The following is a 24,592-nucleotide window of genomic DNA, read 5'->3' on the forward strand; positions in this document are numbered from 1 at the left end:
GTGGTAGAGGGTTGGGTCACTGGGTAGGTGGGTTAAGAGCGTACACCTGCTTTTCCTGGGGTTTGCAAGTGGCCTACAGGGGAAGTGCCGCCTGCCTTCGGAATCAACCAGCTGTCAAGGTTGGCAGCTTAGTTCCACCCCTCCTAGAGTGCGCATTGTCAGTTCAGTGGAACCCAGCAGTGTTGCTGCTTCTCCATCCCCTTGTCTCCCTCACCGTCCAAGAAAGCCGGAACTGTTTATCTTTTATCTCCCAGAGTACCTGGCCCAGAAGTCATGCTAATATTTGAGTTGGATCGCCAAGGGAGGTTGCACTCGGTCGTGTTTGTGAGTGCGTGTCCTCCCTGGCGCCAGCCTGGGAAAGCTTTCTCTCCTAGGAGGGCTGCCTCACGTGTTTATTTTTTCATTCACTTTTAGATAACTTTCTCTGCTTTGAGAATGTAAGATGGATCCAGAAGAGCAGGAGCTACTGAGTGACTACAGATACAAGAGCTACTCGTCCGGGATTGAAAAGGCTTTAAAAAATTTCGAGTCCTCCAGTGAATGGGCGGATCTTATATCTTCTCTGGGCAAGCTGAACAAGGTATGTGCCCGGAGTGTTTGGATTGCGCAGGGGCGGGGACACAGCTGCCTTTGTCCTGAGGAGGCTTGGCTTCTATTAGGCCACTCGCAGGTGATGACGGTTAGAAATGTGGGGGGGTTGCAATTGTATGGGGAATATAAAAATAAAATTTATTAAAAAAAAAAAAGAGGTTAAACCAAAAAAAAAAAAAAAGAAATGTGGGCGAGAGAACCCCTTTCCCGGTGTACAGACTCAGCCTCTTTCTGTGCGTGGAGTTAGAGCATGGCTGTGGACAGTACAATAGCTGAACAATCTCTTTGTCTGCGTTTAGATCTAAACACAATAGAATTTCCTTTTTATTTTATTCACTTTTTAAAAAGATTTATTTATGCATGCAAGAACTGGGGTGTAGGCCAGAGGTATGGGGGGTGAGAGGATTCACCAGAGACAGAGTGGGGAGCAGAACAGGTGGATACACTGAAATCCCCTGCTGAGGGGAAGCAGCGGGGAGAGGGGAGAGGTCTGCTCCGCCATGTGGGCAGCTCCCTGGCCGGGGATGCAACTCAGGCTGCAGTGAGTGGCGATAGCTTTATAGTGTTGAGATTAATCCCTGCAACACTGGGGAAGCCCCTATTTTATTTGCTTTTATTTCTGTACTGCACTTAACAAAGACCACCAGCTAAAGCTTTCCTGCTTCCAGTTCCCCATCCACGTGCTGGGCCCCACCCCAGGACTTGGCCTGCTCTCGTCCGCTTAGGACACGGAGCCGCTGCCTGAGCAGTGAGCACGGGGCTGCCCCATTCATTTTATTAAGGCAGGGGCCCCTCTTCCCAGACCATGCACCAGCAGCCTGTCCTTGGCGACCAGCGACCTTCGTCAGAGTCCCAAGTTCTCACTCCACTGAGAATACAGCAGTTGGTGTGTTGAGCTGAGAGTGATGGGCCACCCGTGTGGATGCGTCAAGTACAGCTTTGTCTCCGGGCATAGATGTACTGAGTGTGAGCTGGCGCGTATTGAAAATGTGTGTCTTCTTTATTAGCTCGTCGTTAAGGGATGATAAACGTTTTGATAGCTATAGGTAAAGCCGGAACTAGGGCTTGTCTCTGTGTCTTAAACAAGATAAAAATATGAAACTATCTGATCAGTTATTCACAGATGGATTGTTTCTCATGTCCTGCTCAGGGTTTTTATAAGGGCTTTTTCTTCTTTGGTCTACTTTTTTTTTTTTTTTTTAACATTTTACTGCCAACTGGTGACTTCCAGAAGAATAAAGGCTGTGATAAATATTGAAATCTGCCCAGAAAATGTGTGTGTGTCTAGACGAGAAAAAAGGGGTCTCGTTTCTAGAAAGACTGAAACAGGTCACAGGCAGGCTGTGTCCTTGGACCTGCGGTAAGGACCACTGTGTCTTCCCCTCCTGCCGAGGGGAGGGTGACATGATGTATCCCAGTCCAGCTGAGCTGGCAGCCCAGTGGCCGCCCGTATGGGGCAGGGAAGGCTGCTCTGGCTACTCGCTATCTGGCCAGGGCCCCTGGCTGGATGCCTGACCCTGAGCCCAGCCCTGCCCTGCAGAGCCCCTGTCCCTTGGGTGTGCACACAGGGGACTCAAGCAAACCCCACTGAAGAGTCTGTCCATTTACTCTCTCAAGGAACTAGGGGAGTAGTTAGTTCCAGGCCTGCAGGCTGACCAAGGGTGCAGTGCCTGGTAGGGGGCAGGGTCAGTGGGAGTCCAGTTCCCCTGCCAGGCTAGGCCCTTTTACAGGTGATGACTGGGAAGCAGTGTGGCCTCCTGCAAGGTGCACTTGCTACTCGCGAACTTTATGACCTACTTCTGAGATCTTCTGTTAAAACAGCCCACAGGAGCCTGAGAACTCTTCAGTTGTATGGCACAAGCGCAGCAATTCTCAGGCAAAAGATAGAATTCACTCCCTTGCACGAAGGCAGGTTGTTGCTTTTTAGGGACAAGGGAGAAACACTAGAAACAGATCTAAGCAAATTCAAAATCTTCTAGATGCTTCTCTATTTTAGTACTTGACTCTTCTGGAATCTAAAAACAGCATACTTTTTGGGAGAGGGATGCATTCATTACTTTTTGTTGTTGGCTTAAAACCTACATAACATAAAATTTACCATTTCACTACGTATTTTAAGTTGTACAGTGAAATGGTTTTTAGTACATTCACGATATTGTGCAGCCATTTTCAAGGTCGAGTTCCAGAACATTTTAACCACCCCAAAAGGAAACTCTTCCCACTTCTGCCTGTCCCCAGCAACCCCTGGCAACCACTAATCCACTTTCAGTGTCTGGACATTTCTTTCAAATGGCATCACAAGGTGTGTGTGGCTTTTTGTGTCTGATTGGTCTTACTTAGCGTGTTAAGGTTCACCCATGTTGAGGCATGTATTAGCACTTCATTCCTTTTCATGGCTGACTAATATTCCATGGTATGGCCAGGCCATGTTGCATTTAAAAATGTATCTGTTGGTAGATGTTTGGGTTTCTGCCTTGTGACCATCATGAACAGCGCCTCATTGAATGCTTGGGCACATGTTTTTTGGCTGCTGACTTGTCTTGAATTATTTCATGTCTCTGTCGAGCAGTGGACTCACTGAGTTGTGTGGTAATCCTATGTTTAACTTTTTTGATGAACCACCAGTCTGTTTTTTCAGAATGGCACTATTTTATGCACCCACCAGCAATGTCTGTAGGTTTTGATTTCCTCACATCCTTGCTAATAACACTGTTTTCAGGGTTTGTGATCACAGCCTTCCTAGTGGGTGTGAAGTGGTATTTCGTGGCTTGGATTTGCATTTCCCTAATGAGTAGTGATTTTGTGTATTTTTTTCACATGCTTATTGAACCTTTATAATTTTCTTTGGAGAAATTTCTGTTTCTGTGTTTCCATATTCCTTAAGTGGGTTGTCTTTGTGCTTGATTTGTGAAAGTTCTTTACACTTGAAGCTCTTACAATTAAACCTTTCTTCCACGTAAAAACTATAAAACTCTAAGAGGAAAATACGGGGCCATATCTTGGTAATACTGGATCTAGCTCTGGCTTCTTAGCAGCAACACCAAAGGAACAATAACAACAACAACAACAAAACAGGTAACTTCGACTGTGTCAAAATCTAAAACTTTCGCATCTCAAAGGGCATTATGTGAAAAGACAACCTGTAGAACAGGACAGGGGAACGTAGAATTTGCAAAGCTTTTGTTCAATAAAAACTTCCAAGCCAGATATATAAAAACTGGAGAGTGGGGGGCCCCGTGAGGTGAGAGGGAGACTAGGGGTTCACTCTGGGATGTGTTTGTTTAGGCAGCTGTGCAGTCTGTGGGCTGTTGGATGTGAGTTGCACTGGATCAAAGTTTAAGGCCTCTCTGGTGGCGCGGGCAGTTGAGCACAGCGCTGTGAGCTGTCCACAGCCTCTGCAGTGTGCGTTCAATCCCGGCCAGTCACGCAGCAACCCACATGGTGCAGCAGACCTCTCCTGTCTTGCCCACTGCTCCCCTCAGCAGTGTATTTCATCAGTCTGCCTGTTCTGTTCCCCGCTCTGTTCTTGGTGAATCCTCTCACCCTCCCGCACATCTGGCCTGTACCCCAGTTTGTGTATAAATAAATAAATTCTTAATAAATAAATAAATAGTGTTTTCTTACAGTCATTACCCAACTCCATGTAATTCCACTTCTCTGTCCTTTGGCTTCCTGTTCTCCACTTGCTGTTCTGACTAGACATTGGGTAGGGGCATCCCCCTTAAAGAATTTGGTACATCATCAGTGAGATGAGGGTAATGGGCCCTCCCTCGGGCCTGCCCATGCTCTCTGCCTGTGGTAGAGGGCATCTTGTGTGCTGAAGACTGCACACGTGCTTTCCTGTCATAATTGTAGTCTGCTCTGAGGTTGGCCTCCGATGCAGCGGAGCATGCACAGTCACAGTTGGTGAGAGGCATAGGGGGCCCAGCCCTGTCACCTGGCTCCAGAAGGTAGCCTCGAGAGCCAGGCCCCTGTTTGCCTGTCAGTGTCTGGAGGCAAACACCGAGGGGCAGGGATGCACCCTGTCTGGTGTCAGGGTCACTTTCCCAGCCAGGTCAGTGCCATTATTGGCATCATTTTGCTGGTGAAATTTAACCTGCCCAATGTCATGCAGCTACCAAGTGGTGGTCAGGGGTTGGATTGTGTCCTCCTAAAAAGGTATGTTGAAGTCCAAACTCTGGGGACCTCAGGTGTGGCCTCATTTGGTCATAGGCTCTTTCCAGAGCTAATGGCATTTCAATGAGGTCACGAGGGTGGTCCCTAACCCCTCAGGACTAGAGTCCTCACAAGAAGGGGATATGGATGATATGGATGCAGATGTGCAGCGAGGGAAGATGCTCCATGAAGGTGCAGGCAGAGATGGGAGTCGGGGGTAATCGCGATGGACCACCGAGGCTCGCCCACAGACAGCTCAAAGCGGGGACGGCGGGGGGCAGGAGATGGGGGAGGCCTGGAGCAGATCCTACTCACAGCCCAGCCTCAGACGGATCCCGCCCTGCCAACACTCACATTGTGAGTGTGCAGCCCCCAGAACTGTGAGCCCTGTCCTCGGACACAATGGCAGAGCCAGGAATGTGGACCCCAAGGTGCTGGCGTGAGGCCTTGACACCAGGTCCCACTCCCCGGGGAGGCGAGATTAGGTTTGAGGAGCCAGCAAATAGATGTGGAAGCCAAGTGCAGTGAGGGAAAGTCAGCCCGGAAAGAGGGGCCCGGGAAGCAGGGGTGCTGGTTCAGGTTCAGCGCTTTGCGGATGTGACACGTGAGGTCTGAGCAGCGGCCCGGATGCGGGAGCCAACCGGCAGAGAGGCCATCTGGCTGCAGGCCTGTGTCCAAGGTCGGCAGGCGTGGCTGGGGCAGTCACAGGAGCAGAGGCGGCCCTCCACCCAGGTCTGTTCTGCTGGGGAGGGTGGGTTGGAGCAGGGAGCTGCTGCCTCTGGCGGTGACCCTGAGCCAGGCACTTGCCAAGTGGGCCCAAGAGCTCGAGCCCTGCCAGAGCCGCTGATTCCGGAGGGGCTGAGAAGGCGCCGGAGTAGTGGCCTCCATCAGCCTCAGCTGGCTTCCCCTTGCCTTCCAGAGACAGTTGATGTGAGTCAGCAGCTACCTTAAGGCTTTCACGAGGCTCTGACTGCTTGCTTGGAGGCTTGGACACAAATTCTGTGAGCAAATCAGTGATGGATTAGTCCAGAGCTTGGTAGGCTAACAGGAACAAGGCAGGCCCTAGGCTCCCTGGGTGAGGAGAGAGAGGGCCGTAGGTTCTCAGACGCAGGATGGAAGTCTCGGCCAGCCCGAGCGAGACCTGAGGGAAAACTGAGGCCTGCGAGGCCTGGCTCATCAGCAGATACAGGTTCTCATCATCGCATTTTTCAGCCTGCTGAACTTTGAGAATCACTTTTCAGTATGAGGGAAAAGTTTTGTCTTCTGTAGTTCTTAGGTAGATTCACATGGATAAGGCAGTTTTAGCTGAATTGTTTATCTGACACGCAAGCCATCATCGTTCATTGATTATTTTTAGATGAATTTTAACCAAGTGCCTTTAAGCCCTTACGAACATTGGCAATCTCTGTGCCAAGCTGGATTCCAGCTTTGTGGAAGTGCACGATTGTAGAAATGAATAAATTCTGTCCATTTAAGAACTTTATCACTAAAGCGTCTTTAAAGTCACGTGATAATTCCAAATGAACTGATTTTTCTTCTTTTTTTTGCTGTTTCTATTCAATACCCTGCTGTCTGACAGAACGACCACAGAGTAGGTGGCAGGAATAACAAGGAAAGAATAGGTCGTGGGTGTCCTTATGCCTTTGAGCTTCTACAGTCTTGGTGCTCAATTGCAGACATTTCCTTGTTACCACAGAATGTCCATGCGTGGCCTTTGGAATCAGCCCCCTGGTGTGGTGGGAAGACTGTGGGCTGGAGCTGGGAGACCAGGGCAGCTGCTCTGGCCCTTTACAAGTCACTTCTGACACTTGTCCTCCCCAGCACTCCATGAGCCTGCACTGGAACCCTCTGGAGGGCAGCAGGGAGCCTGTGCTGTGGATCCATCCCTCCAGCTCGCCTCCCAGGGTCTCCTCATGAGGCCCTTTCAGCCCTGCTCCCCACCTTCCTCCAGGACTCAGTCTGAATGGCAGCCCCTGATCCCACTGGCTGGACTCTGCCGGCGATGACCTGGGCAGGGGTGTCAGCTTCCCTGCATGCTATGCATGCTGGCCCCAGCGTCCTCCATGCCCGCTTTCATCCTGTCGCCAGTCTGTGGGGGCCCATCTGATGGACTGTGGCACCTCAATGCTGGGCAATTGTTTAGTCATTTGCCAGCAATTTCTTGCTGCCGTCTTGGCCATGACCCAGTGGGTGGAAGTCAGTTCCATGGTGTCAGGTTCATTTTGGGAGGAGACCAAAGTGAAAAACACTTAATGACTTTCCACTTTAAAGTGGGAGGAGCTGGCCCTGAGCAGGAGAGTGGCGAGCCGGGCCCAGTTGTTCCTGGCAGAGCCCTCAGCTGCCGGGCCCAGGAACAATAGGGGACGCCCAGGCCTCCCATGGCAAAGGCTGCTGCGTCCTTCACCACCACTCTGTCCTCTTTGGGGAGGTGGTGGGTGGAGGCTCAGAAGTGTTACTGCTGCGTCCTCTGCCCCAAATGTTCTGGAAGGAGGTGAGAACCAGGATGGCAAGTAAACTCGGAGTTCTGAGAGCAGCCTCGTCGGACGACCCAGAGCCCACAGGCTGAGAGGGTCTTTTGGGGGAGAGCATTTCTCCTTGCTGAGCGGAGTCCAATATAGTTTCAGTAATGTAGAGCCTGGAAAATTATTTTGCATGTGAGCAAAGGCAGTTTGGCCATTCCTCCCCTCAGGTCCGCTGGAGGGCAAGAGTCGTCTGGATTGGGACATAGGAGGATTCCTCTGGCAGACTTAGCGGAGAAGCTCGTCCGGCAGAGCTGAGTTTATGGATGAGAGGGCTCGTGACCCATGTGCGTTTATATTGTCGATTCTGTCAAGAAAGTTATGAAACCAGAAGCATCATGTCGGGTCATGGGGACAGGATTGTGTTTCTGCTTGGAGTCCTGTGTGAAGCCCTGGCTTCCCAGTGTGGGTATCTGTGTATGCTGTGCCTGGAAAGAGATAGGCTGGCGGGGGGCACGAGGGTGGGACCCCTTGTGCACAGCATCCTGACAGGTGGAGGAGAGAGATGGCCCTCCTCACGCGAGGACAGCCACGAGACGGCATCTGCCGGCCAGGAGGAGAAGCGAATCCAGAGACTTCTTGCAGTCTCTAGAGCTGCAAGAAATAAGTTTCTGTTGTTCGGTCCACTCTGTCTGTTTTGTTTTGTTTTTTTTTTTTTAAAGATTTATTTATTTATTTTATACAAGAACCGGAGTACAGTCCAGATGTGGGGGGCGGTGAGAGGATTCACCAGAGACAGAGTGGGGAGCAGACCAGGCAAACTGATGAAATACACTGCTGAGGGGAGCAGCGGGTGAGTCAGGAGAAGTTTGCTGCACCATGTGGGTAGCTCCCTGGAACTCGTGCTGCAGTGGTTGTGGATAGCTTCATAGTGCTGAGACTTACCTGGTGCCACCAGGGAGGCCCTCTCTCTCTCTCTCTCTCTCTGTTTTTTTTAAGCTTGTTGACATACAATAAACCATATGGACTTAAAACGTGTCATTCAGTGAATTGACCATTACATCCCTGTGAACCCTCCCCACGTGTAGATGATGGACTGTGTCCCTCGATCACCTCAGAAGTTTCCTCTCGCCCTTGTCCCACCGCACTGTCCCCGTCCGAGACAACAGCCGATCTGTTTCCTGTCACTGGAGAGTCATTTGCGCTTTCTAAAACTCGGCATAAACAGAATCATACACTATACACTTTTTTTCCACTTTTCTGGCTTCTTTCACTCAGCAAAACTATTTTTTTGAGCATCACCTAACTCCTATGTACTGATCATTCCTTTTTCCTGCCGAGTGGGCGTCTGCGGCTGTGCACCGTTTGCTGATCCATGTCCCTGTTCATGGGCATTCGGGTTGCTCCCAGGAGGTATATGCTTCACTCTTTTCGAAACCGCCCAAGTATTTTCCAGAGTGGCGGGATCACCTCTCCCCGTGGCTGGGGAGAGCCCGGTTCTCCTGGCATCGCTGACACCTGACCGCTATCTTTGTGGCAGTGTCTCCGCGGGGCACAATGGTGTCTTCTTGTGGCTTTTGCACTTCTTAAGTGGCTGTGGCTTAGAGAGTTAGTGCATGGTCTTTGTAAATTTGTTTTCGTTATGTACATACACATGTACCACACGGATACCTGTACCGCACGTACTCAAGATGATTCCCATATATGTGCTATCGTATGCTACACGTACATACAGCGCAAAGACAGCTGTAAGACTCCTCGCTGTTTTATCATGTATAACAGCAAAAATTAGAAGCGCCCACCTCGGTAGGGAGGGCCGGGGGTTAGAGACAGCACAGCTCTTGCGAGGGGACGCAGCAGCCTCTGATGAAGGGGACTTGGGTTCCTAGCGTGACAGCGCACCTGACAACGGGGGTGGCAGTCCATAGTCTGTTGGGGGCTCACAATCTCCTGTGCATGTAAGAGAAAAGGGGGCATCCAGGGGGAGTGGACAAGATCCAGAGGCCCTTTCTTGGGCTCGTGTATTGCCAGTTTTTTCGTCATTTGAAGTGCAGCTCTGATGCCATCGTCCCGCATGCGGCCATTCTTGCCCGGGTGACAGCCAGCAGTGCGGGCACTTGGTCAGCGGGCATCGAGTTAAACCCTGGGACACAGGGCTTGATTTGGCTCCACTAACATGTCTGTCCGGAGCCGGTGCCAAAGGCTGACAACCTCAGTGCTATGTATGGCGTCCTCATCCGGAAGGACCAGGTACCCGACCCCCCACCCCAACCCGCCCGCTCAGCATTGTTCAGCCTTTCACGATGGCTTTCTGCCAGGTGAGCTTTAGAATCAATTGTAAAATTAAAAACAAAACAAAACAAAACAAAAAACCTTCTGGTGGTTGATTGGTGTTAGACAGCGATTATGGAATATTTTGGGCAAAGCGACATCTTGACACTGATGGGCCGTCCTGTACAGGAAGGTAGGATTTCCCCTTATTGATTAAAAAGTGTTCCTATGTCCCTAGGAATGTAATTGTTTTCAGATGTGTCCTTCCTCTTTCTTAGATACATTTTTTTGGGGTCTATGTAGGTGTGCTATTGCTGAATTTTTAACTGATTGTTGGCATGTTGAGGACCGTAGGGTTGGAAAGAGGCCATTTAGTGAACTTTTTTCCAGGTTTTTCAGCTGACTGCCTTTGAAGTCTTTGCTTAGACAGCTTCCCATCAGCCTGTGCGGGCATGGTGGCTTTCCCTGGTATTTTGCTAGCAGCTCCTGGAGCAGTGTTACATAAGTTGATAGTGTCAGTGTGTAGGTACAGTAACATTAGCTGCTGTAATGAAGAAGTCCAGAAACTCAGCACATGACTAAAGTTTCTTTCTTGCTCACTTATCTGTTCAGCCTCGTGCTCCCCAGATTGGGCAGTTTTCTTCCACTTGGTCTTTCCAGAGACTCAGGCCAGGCACTGGCATCATCCATGTGGCTTCCAGGGCCATTCACTGCCATCTTCTTCCACAGCGAGGGGGAGGGGCCGTAGGAGTGTGCATAGACCTTACACCCTGTGTTGCTTCACTGGTGTATTCAGGGCAGAAGACTATGCCCAGAGCAGCCGTGGCGCAGCCATACCCAGCCCCTGCCCCCACCAGCACACTTAGTTTAATGGGAATCCCTCCCATGCTTCACCTTTATCTCAGCCCTGCAGGCTTCTTTGGTTTTGCTGGGCTCATCAAAGATATTTTTTCCTGGGCCTCCCCTGGTGGCGCAGTGGTTGAGCGCTGGGCTGCGATATGCCCGTAGTCCCTGCAGCATCGGTTCGTTCCCCAGCCGCCAGCGAGGGTCCCACAAAAAAAAAAAAAAAAAAGATATGCTAACCTTAATTAACCTTAATTAACCTTAATATTTCACATCTTGGACCTCCCTGGTGGCTCAAGGGGTCAAGTCTCAGACAGTGAAACTAGCAGCAACCACTACAGCCTGAGTTCGATCTCCAGCCAGGGAGCTGACCCACATGGCGCAGCAGACCTCTCCCGTCTCCCCGCTGCTCCCCTCAGCAGTGTATTTCAGTAGATCTGCCCATTCTGCTCCCCACTCTGTCTCCAGTAAATCCTCTTAGCCCCCACACTTCTGGCTCCATGTTTTCTTTTTTTCCCCCCAAGATTGATTTATTTATGCATGCTGGAGTACAGGCCAGAGATGTGGGGGTTGGGAGGATTCACCAGAGACAGAGTGAGTAACAGAACAGGCAGACTGACTGAAATACACTGCTGAGGGGAGCAGTGGGTGAGGCAGGAGAGGTCTGCTGTGCCATGTGGGTAGCTCTCTGGCCGGCTGGGGATCGAACTGGTGCTGCAGAGGCTTCGGATTGCTTCATAGTGTAGTGCTTAACCCCTTGTGCCACCAGGGAGGCCCCTGGCCCCAGGTTTTCTATGCATAAATAAATAAATTTAAAAAATAGGATATTCTACTCTTTTGCCAAAATCTTTGTAACTGAGCTGGTGAGCCTGGGCCACCCTTAACCCACTGGGTCCTGTTGGTTCTACAGGCCAACGTGGGTCTGCCAGGGTTCACAGCTCCTATGGAAACTGTGGAGTGGTCTGTGTCACCACCTGCACAGGTGCCGTCCACGGGACACAGCCTGCTGTCCCCGAGCTGGCCGTGTTCTTCCAGCCCCTGGTTTGTGCCAGCCTACCACCCTCTCGGTTCTGAGAGTCTCGGGAAGTTTTCAAGCCCCTGGGTTTGGAGAGAAGAGCTTTGGGCTTTGGGCGTGAGTGAATCAGGGAGAGCCAGGCTTGCAGGCCTTCGTCTGCATCCTTATCAGTCCTGCGCTGAGAGCGGGTGCCTTCACAGCCTCCAGCCTCTATGCAGATGGCTTGTCTCGGGGACAGGAAAGCCAAGGAAAAGCACAGGGGAGGGAAGGCCTGCCAGGACAGGCAGCGCGGTGTAGGGGAGAGGTGTTCTGGGCCCTCCAGCTTGAGGCTGATTTCCTTCCTCGGCTCTCATTGCTGTCCAGTCTCAGCCCTTCGGCGGGTCACGCACACAGGTGTGTGCCAGGGACCAAGGCCCCTATGGACTGGCCAGACCACAGCCCTCTGGCAGGACGCATCCCGAGCCCCAACCAGCGTTGGAACCCCCTCTGCTTTAGCATCAGGGATCAGCACGTGCTGTGGGGAGCACTTCAGAAGGCAGCCACTCTGTGCGGGAAGGGACAGCTCGTCCTGTGAGCTTGCCCATCCTGCGCTTCTGAGTGTGGGTGCAGCGGGATCTGGAGCTCCACCTGCAGGATTTGGGGACTGCAGCCTGCTTGGGATTTGGGATTAGGCTTGTTTTCTTTTACTCCTGTGACTCTCACAAGTTGGCATTCATAGCATGGGCTTTGGGCTGGTGGGTTCATTAAATATATTATTTGTATACAGATTAAAATGTGTTTAAACAAAAGCAGAAAAAGAACACCTTGCCAGTTACTGCATCCCTGGGTGTCACACGGTGTAATGACTACTTTCATTAGATCTGGATCGTGGTGATGCAGACTTAGGTCTGTTGGCACCCTCTGCAGTGTCTGTTTCAGGGTTAGCCTGTCCCAAAGGGCATGTTTGCCCATGTGTTCATTTTTTTTTCTGTGCTTGAATATAGAACTCATTTGCCCCGACTTCCTCCCACCACTTTCCATCATTTCTGAAGCTCACTGGCCCAAAACAGAGTGATTCCCTTGGGTGAGCCCCTATCATATGTTTTTCACCCATTATTTTTCAAGCCCATAATCCTCCAAAATTGGTGCCTTTAGCTCCTCTGACTGATGGAAACCCTGAAGCTCAGTCTTACCTGAGACTCCCCAGCCCCACAGACAGTCCTTACCCAGCCCGCGCCCCACAAAGCCCACTGGGTGGGGCATGTGGATGTTGGGGGTGCACAGCTCTCAGCCATGGAGTCAGGACTCTGGGAGAACCCCAGAAGGTGCAAGAGCCACCTAGTTTCTGTGGGGAGCAGGGAATGGGGCGCTGGTGGTGAGCGTGAGCGGCCTTTACAGTGGGAGTGGTGCCACAGCCCAGAGGGCGGCGCGTGGGCCTAGAGCTGTGGTGTGGCCATGAGGCCCGTGTGTGTCGCATTGTGTTAAGCAGCAGGTCTCTGACCCAGCAGGCAGCGTCCCGAGCCCTCTAAGCGAGAATGGGGGGGGGGGCCTTGGTGGGGCGTGTGCACTTGGGTGCACCATTGTATTGTGCGGGTGTTTCTGTACATGTGTGTTATGTGTGCATGTGTGTGTTTGTATGTGTGCACGTGTGCTATGTGAGCATTTGCATGTGCAGTGCCAGTTCTGATACTGTGGAGAGGTGGACACAAATACCCTGAATGGTCTGACTTCTTTTGCATCTGCCCTGCACAACCCCCATGGGCAGCACGTTTCCTGTGGGGGAAGATGAACATCCGTGTCCTCAGGTAACTCGTGACAGGTGCAGCTCCATGCACCGGGGGCTTCAACCCAGGCTGGCTGGTCTGCAGCTCGTCCTCCCTAAGAGCTTCTCCCTGCTGGTGTGTTTCTGAGCTCATGCTCGGGAGTGAGTCCAGCAGAGCAGTCGTCTGCCACAGTGCCAGCTCTGACACGCTGATAAAATGTGTCTGAAGTGGCCAGGCCCAGGGCTTCTGCTCAGCCACCCTCCCTGGCGCAGGCCACGCCCTTGGGGGTGGCTCCCAGCTTAGGCCAGTGCCTTGTAAATGCTGCAGGAGGACATGTGCTCAGCTCTGCTTTCGTCCTGCCTGGCGGCTTGGGGTTTTCTCCATGTAAGTTCCTAGCAACTACAAGAGGGAAAGCTGATTTAAAAGAAAACAGATGGTTTAAAGACCCTTTTATTTATTTTTTAAAGATTTATTTATTCATACAAGAGCTGGGGTACAGGCCAGAGATGTGGGGGGTGAGAGGATGTACCAGAGACAGAGCGGGGAACAGAACAGACAGACTGACTGAAACAAAATTCTGAGGGGAGGAGTGGGTGAGGCAGGAGAGGTCTGCTTCGCCATGTGGGTTGCTCCCTGGTGGGCCGGGGATCAAACTTGTGCTGCAGAGGCTGCAGATTGCTTCATAGTGTGGTGCTTAACTCCTTGCACCACCAGGGAGGCCCCTAAAGGCCCTTTCAAAAGAAAAAAATGTAATAGTCTCTAAGTGATATGGAGGTTCACTGGATCAGAGTGCCTGGCTGGGAGCTTTCCTACAAGCTGGGGCTGTGGAACAGGGGAGATGTTGCCCCCCACCTCACCCCAAGGGCGGGCTGGGGCACTGTTCTGGAGGCTTGCGGTTGGGGCTCAGCGCGCCTGTCTGAGTGCAGCACTGTGCAGCTACAGCTGAGGACCTTCTTGAGAGTGCAGCTCCTCGTTTCCAAAGGAATTGTCAGCTTCCACCTCCCCATTAGATGGAAGCTGTGAGACCCCAGCCCCCTGCCATGGCACTGGGGACCTTGATAAGGTCCCCATTTCACCCCTCCCACCTGTTCCCTGGCCTCCCAAGGTGGCCGAATTCCGGGGTGGCTAGGTCACCACCCCTGCAGGACGCTCCCCACCGTGGGTACCTGGCCTGCTTGGGTGTGGGCAGCCTGGCCAGCTTGTCATTACTCCCTGTCCTGGTTTGATGCTGTCTGGAGGGCCCCTCCGTGTCCCTGGCCAGTATTTAATGAGTGTTGAAGCTTGTGCCACCTGCCAGTCTCACTCATACAATTTCCTTGTTGTGGCCAGAAACACCCTTATTAAAATGACCAACTTCCCAAGGAGGACACGCGCTGTTCTCTGGACACGCTTCTAAGTCGGCGTAAAGCTCTTTATGGGCGGCACCTACCCTGGAGTCCGCCTGGAGTCTCCCGTCCCTGAACGTCTTTGGGCCAGTTCTCCTGGGACTTTTAAAGGAAACATTGTAAAGTTGTATTTTACAGGCTGAAGCTTTTTTAAAAAAATCAAATACAAATAATTGTCAAAGTGCCTTTTAAAAAACTTAATTGTGCTAAAATACATACAGCATGAAATTGGTCATCATAATCGTGTTTCACTGTATTCCTTCTCGAGTACCTCATCCAGCCTTTGGGAGTTTGAATGAAATCACACAGAATTCTGGGGGCAGACTGTCAGGTTGTTGGCTCTCCAAGGAAAGCAAAGGGAAGCACCGGCCTTTTCCTGGGTGGAGCGAAGTGAGTTATACTTCTTGGTCTTTGTTTAGAAACTTGGGTGTGGTTCATTCCCCGCCCCTTTTTTTTTCAAACTATATTTTTAAATTTTTTTTTTTTTTACTTTAAGATCAACCTGCTACCTGTGAATACAGTAAGGTTAAAACATTTGTAATTATACTTTTATTGCAATTCAAGGAATGCTTTTAAGTGGTGTGGGGCCAGGACGAAATCCATCAGGAAGTTTCATTTCTAGTTGCATCACAGTTTTTCTGTTTAGCACTTTCAAAAGTGATTTTGAAAACATGGCCATATTTTCCTTCCTAATGCTTCTGTTTCCTATTTATTCTGTAGTTGTAGAAGAACATCCTCATTTCTCTTTTTTTGCCCCCATACATTCTTTTTATCTAGTGTTTTTTTTTAAATTTTATTTATACAAGAGCCGGGTACAGGCCAGATGCACGGGAGGGTGAGCGGATTCACCAGAGACAGAGTGGGGAACAGAACAGGCAGACTGACGAAATGCACTGCTGAGGGGAGCAGCAGATGAGACAGGAGAGGTCTGCTGTGCCATGTGGGATTCTCACCAGCCGGCCGAGATCAAACCAACGCTGCAGAGGCTGCGGACAGCTTCACAGCACGGCGCTCAACCACCTGCGCCACCAGGGAGGCCCTAGTTAGTGTTTAAACTACAGTATATGTTAACCTTACTGGCCAGTTATTTTGAGTTTCTGATTTCCTAAAAATCACAAGTAATGAAACTGCCTGGGAATGCCCAGTGAGCTTTCCTCCATGGGGCAGGGGCTTCCCTAAACAAAACACCTGCATCGAGCCTGGGAAGAGCCGTGAGGAAGAAACTGCTGGGCCATGCCAGCTGAGAATGAGAGAAGATTCCAGAGAAAGGCAGGCGCTTCCCTGCGGCTCCTTTTCAGCTCTAAGAAGAAAATACCAGCAAGGACAGTCGAGAGCAGGAATCGGAGTGTCTGCTTAAGGCTCAGCCTCATGAGCTGGGGCTTCCCTCTTGGCACCTAAATGCTTTATTTTGTCCAAATTTTCAGCAGGCTTGTAGGTCGTAATGTCAGTCTCGTGCCTGCTGGTAGCTGCAGCGCGGTGTTGGGCAAATGTGGAGACGTTGGCAAACGATGAGACAGAGGCCGGCAGAACCAGGAAGCAGTTTCCTGACTCACTGGGCCAGAAAGCACACGCAGGGGCACACGTGAACATGCGTGTGCTGAGGGGCGTGGGAGGCTTCACTCTGCAGGCGGACTCCTTCAGGGGAGTTGTTTTGCAGTTAGGGGCGAAAGTCTTCCCCTCAGGCGAGGTCCCTGCATCCCTGGGTCTCCTCAGGGCTATCCAGAAAGTGAGTCCTGTTACTGCTGGTGCAGGAGGCGTTTTCAGTTCCTACCAACATGCGAATGTCAACTTCCCGGTTCTTGCGGCTTAGCCAGCTGGAGCGTTGCATGAAACACGGCATTTGTTTCTTTATTCTGAGCCGTAGGATATGCATAACATAAAATGAGCCACTTCATTATTTTGAAGTGCACAGCTCAGTGGCGATCACGGGTTCACGCCGTTTGCAGGCCTCACTGTCCGTCTCCAGAACTGCTTTGTCTTCCCAAACGGAAACTCGCACTTCCCCTTCCCAGCCCCTGTAGCCGCCGTACTGCATTCTGTGTGGACTATTTTAATTTTTTTTTTAGTTTTTGGGAAACAAGAGGGATTTATTGAAACACGCCGCTGAGAGGGGCAGGGGCGCGACGGAGCGGTCTCTGCCCTGGGAGAGGGTCTCAGTGACTGGTGGGATATCTGCCTTCGGTGTGTCCTGACTCAGGATCTGGATCATTGGTTCCCATGGCAACCCTACCACTTCCCTTCATCCGTTCAGCCTCCCAAACTTGCCTGCTGGGCAAGGCAGGGAGTGGGGCTTAGTTTTCAACCTCAGTGAGGATACCACAGCATTTTCCCCTCTCCTGAGAGGACAGCGACAAATACTTGATTGCTGGCTGCAGGGGGGAGGAAAGTGAAACCTCCTGCCACCCCTGGGTATCCGGGACTGCCCAGATCACAGGGACCTTTCAGGGACACTTGGGGGTACCCAAACCAGACCCCTAATGTGTCATCCGCGAGCTAAACAGCCCACCGAGGATTACGAAGGAAGGAAAAGGCCATTCTCCACATGATCAGGCCACGGCAGCCCTGAACCTTGCAGTCGTGCTGGGGTGTACCCCAACCAGACGCCTTCTAAAATGGGCTATTTCAGAAGCCTCATAGAAGTAGAGTCGTGCAGTATTTGTCCTCCTGTGTCAGGATGACCTTCCTTTTTTTTTTTTTTTTAAAGATTTATTTATTTATGCATACAAGAACTGGGGTACAGGCCAGAGGTGTGGACGGTGAGAGGATTCACCAGAGACAGAGCGGAGAAGAGCACAGGCAGATAGACCGAAACACACTGTTGAGGGGAGCAGTGGGCGAGTCAGGAGAGGTCTGCTGCGCCATGTGGGTTGCTCCCTGGCCAGGGATTGAACTTGTGCTGCAGTGGCTGTGGATTGCTTCATAGGTTGCATCTTAACCCCTTGCGCCACTAGAGAGGCCCGGATGACCTTCCTTTTTAAGGCTGAATAGTCCTCCGTCCATTAATCTACCACATTTGCTTTATCTGCTCACCCATCCGTGGTCACATGGGTTGCCTCCCGCTTCTGGCTGTTGTATGTAGTGTGGCAGCCTGGGGTGCAAGTCTCTGAGTCTCTGCCTTCAATTTTTTGGGGTGTGTACCCAGAAGTGGAATGCCAGATCAGATGGGAAATTGGTAAACTAAGCAAACGTTTAATTTTTAAAATTTGTATTATTTTTTATTGAGGTAACATTGGTTTACCACACTGTATGTGATTTAGGGGTGTGCATTCACCCCACCTCCCACCACCAAAGCCCCAGCAGTTCACCACAGCACCCCCTCCCCAGTTTGCACCCAAACCCCCACCCTCTGGCAGCGTCAGTCCTGCAGTCAGATTTCGAGGGCTAGTTTGGGTTGGTTCTGTCTGGTCCTGTACTTTGTGTTCCACAGAGGAATGAAATCTTCCTGTATTTCTTTCTCCTTCTGACTTAACATGTTTGCACTTCTGAGGCACCACCTTTGGGTTTGCAGGGCCCATGGGCTCCCCCTCACTTCCCCACCGGGGCATAGCGCTGGCGCAGCCTCTGCTGGGCAGCTCTCTGGGATGTTCTCTTTCTAGAAGCAGAGGCAGCTCTGGGCGCATGCCTGACCACCTCCTCAGGCACTTTTTCTCCTCCTTCCAGGCACTCCAGAGCAACCTGAAGTACTCCTTGTTGCCAAGCCGGTTCATCATCAGCAAGCGGCTGGCCCAGTGCCTGCATCCGGCACTGCCCAGTGGGGTGCACCTGAAGGCCCTCGAGACCTATGAGATCATCTTCAAAATTGTGGGCACCAAATGGCTGGCCAAGGATTTGTTCCTCTACAGGTACCGTAGCTGCCCCCACCCCACGTGCCCATGGAATCTGTGTATCAGTTCACAAGATGAGAAAATAACAAACAAGCAAAAGTAGGGTGTCCCTCACGAGAAAGCCCTGCCAGCAGGTAACCAGGCCCACCTTCAGAGCATGTGCTCCCACACGTCTCCCAAGTATGTACCCCCTTTCTCTCACTCCCCCCCTTTTGTTTATTTTTTTAAAGATTTTTCATTATGCATACAAGAACTGGGGTGCAGACCAGAGGTGGGGGGGGCAGGAGAGGATTCACCAGAGACAGCGTGGGGAGCAGAATAGGCGGATCTACTGAAATACACTGCTGAGGGGAGCAGCGGGGAGACAGGAGTGGTCTGCTGCGCCACATGGGTAGCTCCCTGGCCGGAGACAGAACTCAGGCCACAGTGGCTGCCAATGGCTTGATAGAGCTGAGACTAACCCCTGTGCCACCAGGGAGCCCCCCCCTTTTACCCCCAAAGCTTGCCCCATTTATGTGTCTGCTAGTCTGTGACCATTCTGCTTTGGTGATTCGTGCTCTGCGAGTCCTTGTTTTACTCGCATGCACGTATGACAACGTCCACTGTCCCAGTCTTTGTCCTTCCGACTTGCTTTGCTGCGCGTCACTTCCGTGAGCCCTCCCGTGCCGCTGTCAGGAGCGGCCGTCCATCTTCCCTTACGGCCGAGTGGTGCTCGTGGTGCGGAGAGACCCAGCTCTGTCCCGGTTCTCCATCACTGATTAGGTTGCTTCCAGAGCCTGTGGTTGCAAGTAATGCTGCAGCAAACACTGGGGTGTGTAATTGTTGTAGTTGACATGCGTTTTGGGCCCGAGTGTGATGTCCCTGCTGCCTCCACTCCTGGCTCAGCAGCACCTGTGTCCAGTTCACACGCACCTCTGCTCCCCAGCTTAAGTCGCCGGCTGCCCTCAGAAGCTCTGGCCACCTGTGCTGCTGATGAGGCGCCTTGTTTATGCTCCTCTCCCCTTTTCTCTTCCCTGAAGCTGCGGGTTGTTCCCTCTCCTGGCGAATGCAGCCATGTCAGTGAGGCCCGCGCTGCTCAGCCTGTACGAGACGTACTTCCTCCCGCTGAAGAAGCTGCTGCTGCCCAGCCTGCAGGCCTTCATCATGGGGCTGCTGCCTGGCCTGGAGGAGGGCTCCGAGATCTATGACAAGTGGGTGCTGAGGGGTCCAGCGTGGGGCCGGTACTGCAAGGTCTGTGACAGTGGGTGCTGATGGAAGGGGCTGGCTCCGAGATCTATGACAAGTGGGTGCTGATGTGCTGGGGGGGACAGATGCCAAGTCGGAGCCTCTTCTCCGTGTCTGGCGTGGGCTCTGCCTGACGCAGCCCTGTGTTCTCCTGGGAGTTGCGTCCTTCACAGGTGAGCGTTGAGGCAGGAAGTTTCCCAGAGTCACAGCGTCCGTGGGCAGCGGAGCTGGGTTCTGAGCCCTGGCCCGAGATTCTGAAGTCCTTCTTCCTCCTCTACTGGCTTCTTCCCGATAAAAAAGCCAAGCCGGGTGCACTGGCAGCTGAGGCCCGAGAAGGGGACACTAAGCGGAATGCCCTGACGAATCTCAGCAGCCCCTTGGAGGAGTTGGTAAAGCACACGTGCTTCAAAGTTCGTGCGGTTTGGGGGTCACTGTTTAGGGCCGGGATGCTGCAGGTCCTTTCAGACCCTGAGTATATAAGGTGTGCTGTGAGCAGAGCTGCCCGTGCAGAAGTCGTCTGTTGGCAGCTTCCCCAGCAGGGTCTGCTCGGGGCATGTCACCTGTGAGGTGTGTTTAGACACAGCCGTGGCCGGGTGGCACAAGAATTTCTGTCATTGTAACCGTGTTAGTTTGAGAGAATTCAGAAATTTTTTCTTCCCCAGAAATCAGGAATTGAGTCAGACACCCCTAGCAAATACTGTAGAGCCAAGAAAGGGGGAGAGGAGTGGGGGGTGTCAGTGATTCCACGGTGGAGAAAATGCAAAGGGTGGGTTCGCTTGGGCTGACAAAGGTGGGTGACTCACCCATTTCTCGCGGGCAGAGACTGCTCTGGCTTGTGCTTGCTGGGGAACCTTTAGGGGTGGAATGGGGATTGGTGTTGGGAGTGCTGTCCCCCCTGACTTCCTGACCCTTTGGTGCCTGTGAGGGCTCCTGGCCAGAGGGCCTTCATAGGTGCAGTCCCAAGAAAACCACCCCCAGGCACCCCCCCACCCTCCACCCCCTCACCCCCCTTCACCCGCCCCCCGTGGAGATGGAGCCCCAGCTGGCTCACTGGAGATTTTCATCTTATCAGAGGTTCTCAGCAGGGGGTGAATTTTGCCCCACCTAGGGATATTTTTGGTTGTCACGCAGGCATGGAGAGGGTGCCATTGGCATCTGGGTGTGAGGGAGCCAGGGCCCGCACAACCAAGCCCTGTCCAGCCCAAACTTCAAACCGTGAAGGCTGAGAAGCCCTGGTTTAAAGAGTGGTCGTAAAACATCCCTGACATTTCTTTGGGCTGATTGTGGCACCATGATGATAGGCTCTGCTGTTCTAGAATGTTCCCCCTTGGGGGCGTCTGGCCAGTGCTGTGCTGGGCACTGCCCTCAGGGCGCCCCTCATCCGAGGGGCACACTCACAGCTCAGCCCTCCCTGTCTGTGGAAGCATGGGGTCCCCACCTGTGATACTCCCTGCTGCTGGGGAGCAGAGGACAGTGTCCCTGTGGCCCCTGGAGGCACAGGAGAGTGGGAGCCAGGGTGAGGGCCATCGATTTTGGCCGGAATGTTCTTATGTGCCAGACTCATACTGGGAAGTGAGCGGGAGATGACTCAGGCTATTGGAGCGGGCCGGGGCAGCCCTGTGGAAAGTGGGGTCCTCGGGAAACTGCCGCGGAGCATGCTGTGGCCCCCACCCCTCTCCTGGGCCTCTGGCCGGAGCACGTGAAGTCACCTACTCTAGGAGTCAAAGGACCCGGTGCCCAGGGCAGCGCTGTCGCCCGGGCTCGCTGGAAGGAAGGAGCCGGTTTGTCATTTTCCCAAAATGGAAGCAACTCGAGAGAATTATGTGAAGCAAAGTTAGAAAGACAAAGACACAGATTGGGTGACTTCCTGGATTAGTACAAGATGAGGAAACTCACAAAACAAACTACAGGATATTGAAAAATCAATGACGTGAAGTCCCCAGAGGCGAAGAAGGTGGGGCCAGGAGCAGTGTAGAGGGAGCAGCGTGGTGGTGGGAGGGGTGTGTGTGTGTTTTGTTTGAGATATTTAAAAATCCGGGGGTGCAGTGGGGCTCATGGGATGGTTTTGTCACATGCTGACCACGAGAGCTGACTTATCTCAGTTGCCGGGCGCCGCCCCCCTCGCAGAGGCTTTCCCGGGAGACCCACGACCTGCACTCTCTCTCCCTCTCGTCTGCTCTCATTGCTGAGCGCTGGCCCCTGGCCCCAGAGGTTGGGCCGTCCTGGGGGCATGGGCTGACCCCGGGAGCCTGCAGGCTGCTGTGACCCGGCTGGCCATTCTGGGATTGTTTCCTGTCTTTGCAAACTGGAAAGGTGAGAAACGCTGTGGTTTCAAGTTCTGAGTCAGCAAACCTGCTCCGTGCGCCGCATTTGCGTCCAGTGACAGACACTGTCACCCACCTGCCCGAGGGCTGTGCCCCCACTCTGGGCCGTGAAGGTGCCCGTCAGTTTCGGCTGCAGGATCCCAGGAAGAGCAGGGCAGGGCCGGTCTGTCAGCATCCGTGAAGACCCAGCCCAGGCCTCTGAAGGTGCTGCTGCTGTCAGGGGGCCTGCATGAAACTGCTGAGGCTGCATCCCTGGAGACCAGGACAGAGATAAGGGCATCAGCATCACCGCCCCCGGAGCAGGAGGCAGTGGATGGGGGTGCTGCGGGCAGAGTGAAAGGCAACCCCGCTGCAGGCGCTGGGCGTTGCAATGGACAGGAGGCCCAGGCTGATGGTGGCCCGGTGCTTCTGAAGTCCCTTTCACTTGGCACTCCTGGGCTGGGCCCAGGTAGGAGGCGTCTTTGTCATTGCTGAGTCTTCCATCACTCACCTACGTGACTCCCCACAGCTCTGCGCTGGCAGTGGACCCCTGGAGTCCCTCAGGGACCATGGGAAGCAGAAATGGCTCTCTGCCCAGTGACACAGCCAGTGAGGTGCTCCTGTTGGTGCTTTCTCTCAATGATATGTATGTTCTAGCAAATTCCATTTCAGTGACAACTGGCAAGTAACACAGGAGGGCAGGAGGTGGCAGCTGCTAGTGTTTGCATGGGGGGTTGGGGGCCGCTCACAGAGCGCCAGGCGGTAGGATGCTGACCCCTGGTCTTCATTTCTGCCCCCTCTCGCCTACAGGACAGACAGGTTGCTCCTGAGGCTGTCCCAGGTGGTGGGCGAGGAGGTCTTCTATGCGGCCCTCTGGGGGAGTGTGCTGGTGAGCCCGACTGTGCGCCTCCCTGCCTCGCTCTTCGTGGTGAGCCACATCCGCAGGGATTTGCCCGGCAAGAAGCAGAAGTACATGCTTGGGACAGACTCCCAGCTCACGGTAGGTGCCCAGGGATGCGCTGTCGCCCACCCGTGCCAAGACCAGAAAGTGCATGACTCCCAGCCACTGAGCAGTAGGCGGCGGGTTGCCCTGCGGGCTGCCTCTGGGTGGTGCTGCCTGTCTATCTGTCAGTCGCACTTGCACTAGGATTTATACACTCACGCGTGTGGCACACACATACGGAGGGCCCTCCTGGAGGCTGCACTGCTCAGCAGCAGAGCCGCTAGCTATGAGGTTCCCCCGGCCCCCAGTGTGAGGTGTGGCCCAGCTCAGTTCTCATTCCCTGTCCTGGCACACCACCCCCTTGTTTTCAGATTACATCATCCTGTTGTGTGGTATGTACAGGGGCACGGGTTCACCCCTCTTCAGACATAGATCACCACACCCACTGTCTGCCCGAGCACCACAGTCCAGGGGGGGTCCCATTTGTTGCCCACCCTCGGCCACCCCTCTGGTGGCCTCAGTTCTGCAGCGAGTTTCCAAGGGTGTGTCTGGTTTGGTTTTTATCTCTTCCTGCGCCTTGTTTCTCTGCATTCCACATGTGAACGAAACCATCCGGCATTTGTCTTTCTCTTTCTGATCCGCCTCGCTCAACCTCATCCCCCCGGTTCTGTCCACTTGGTCGCAAAGAGCAAGATTTCATTTGCTGGATTTTTTTACAGCCAGCAGCCCTTGCTTCTGCTGCCAGCCTCCCATCTGGCTGCCCTCCACCTCCAATTTTCGGGGCTTCTCAGGTGTCTGTCCCGTTCAGGGGATGCTCTGGCAGCAACATCCCTCCCCCCAGACCCCAGGACTCCCTCCCCATAGCTGACTCTCCTCGCCAAGCTCACCTCTGGCCTGTTGAGTGGCCTGCTGACACCGCCACCTGGTGGCGCCTGCTCTTGGAACTCTGTTCAAAATTCATTCATCAGGAAGAAAGTCAGGGGCTTGGGGTGACTCCCTCCCTCTGTGCCCCTAACTCTTGCAGGGCAGGGATAATAGATCTGCCTCACAGTCCCTCGGAGGATTAACAAAGAGATGGAAGCACTCCACGCAAAGCTTAGGATGTAGGAGACCATCATGAATGCCTTTCCATAAATACCTTTGGCGCTTTTGTCTCTTTCTCGCCATTTGCATTGCCCTGCTTCAGCTACTTGCGTCTTGCTGTGGGAACTGCAACATGATCTGCCTAGTTTCTCCCCACCCCATCTTCTGCCTATTCCATCTCAAGTCTGAGTGGCTAGCTTTTCCAAGCGTGGTTTGCTCATGTCTACACTGCCGGACAAGTATCTGGCTTCACGTTGCCCACAGATAAAGTTCCAACACAACAGTGTTCTGGCAGTCTGCTCCCAACCCACCTGACACCTCCCTGTCCCCTGCAGACCGTCCAGTCCACTCTCCTGCAGAGTGGCTGCCCCCCAGCCCCGTCCCCAACGCCACATCCCTGCTCCAACCGGCCCTCCTTGCCGCCTGTCCCTTCAGCTCCATGGGTCTCAGAGTGACTCTCCCGTCCTTCAAGATCAGCTCTCCCCCAAAGCTTCATGGCTTTGAAAGATCACTCCCACCCTCCTCTGAATCCTCAATTCTTTTTATTAGCATTTGTCTCATAGTGAGTATCAACAGTGGCATTTACCTGTGTTACAGAGAAATGACACTCGGGAGGTGCGTTGCATTGGACCGAATGTCTTGGAAGCTTTAGTTTAGCAGAAAGCTCCTATGGAAACCTGAAGACATTCCTTCCTGGGATCATAGAACCTGAGGTCTTTGAACTGGACTGTCTTATCCAGATCCCTCCAGCTGT

At 52.8% G+C, this 24,592-nt stretch overlaps 1 protein-coding gene across 1 annotated transcript in view; it reads left to right on the top strand.

The window, feature by feature from the left end:
- Positions 1–442: 442 nt before the first annotated feature.
- DOP1B (DOP1 leucine zipper like protein B) overlaps positions 443–24,592 on the top strand; it is a gene marked incomplete at both ends in the record, with an annotated part of 73,473 nt that continues 49,323 nt past the window's right edge. Inside the window, 4 exons of the mRNA XM_084232754.1 lie at positions 443–580; positions 18,122–18,303; positions 19,305–19,475; positions 22,623–22,812. Coding sequence (XP_084088880.1) covers positions 443–580; positions 18,122–18,303; positions 19,305–19,475; positions 22,623–22,812 — 681 coding nt within the window. The remainder of the gene's footprint in view (positions 581–18,121; positions 18,304–19,304; positions 19,476–22,622; positions 22,813–24,592) is intronic.

Source organism: Talpa europaea (assembly GCF_964194135.1).
Source record: "Talpa europaea genome assembly, chromosome: 4".
In the NCBI taxonomy this organism is placed as follows: domain Eukaryota; kingdom Metazoa; phylum Chordata; class Mammalia; order Eulipotyphla; family Talpidae; genus Talpa; species Talpa europaea.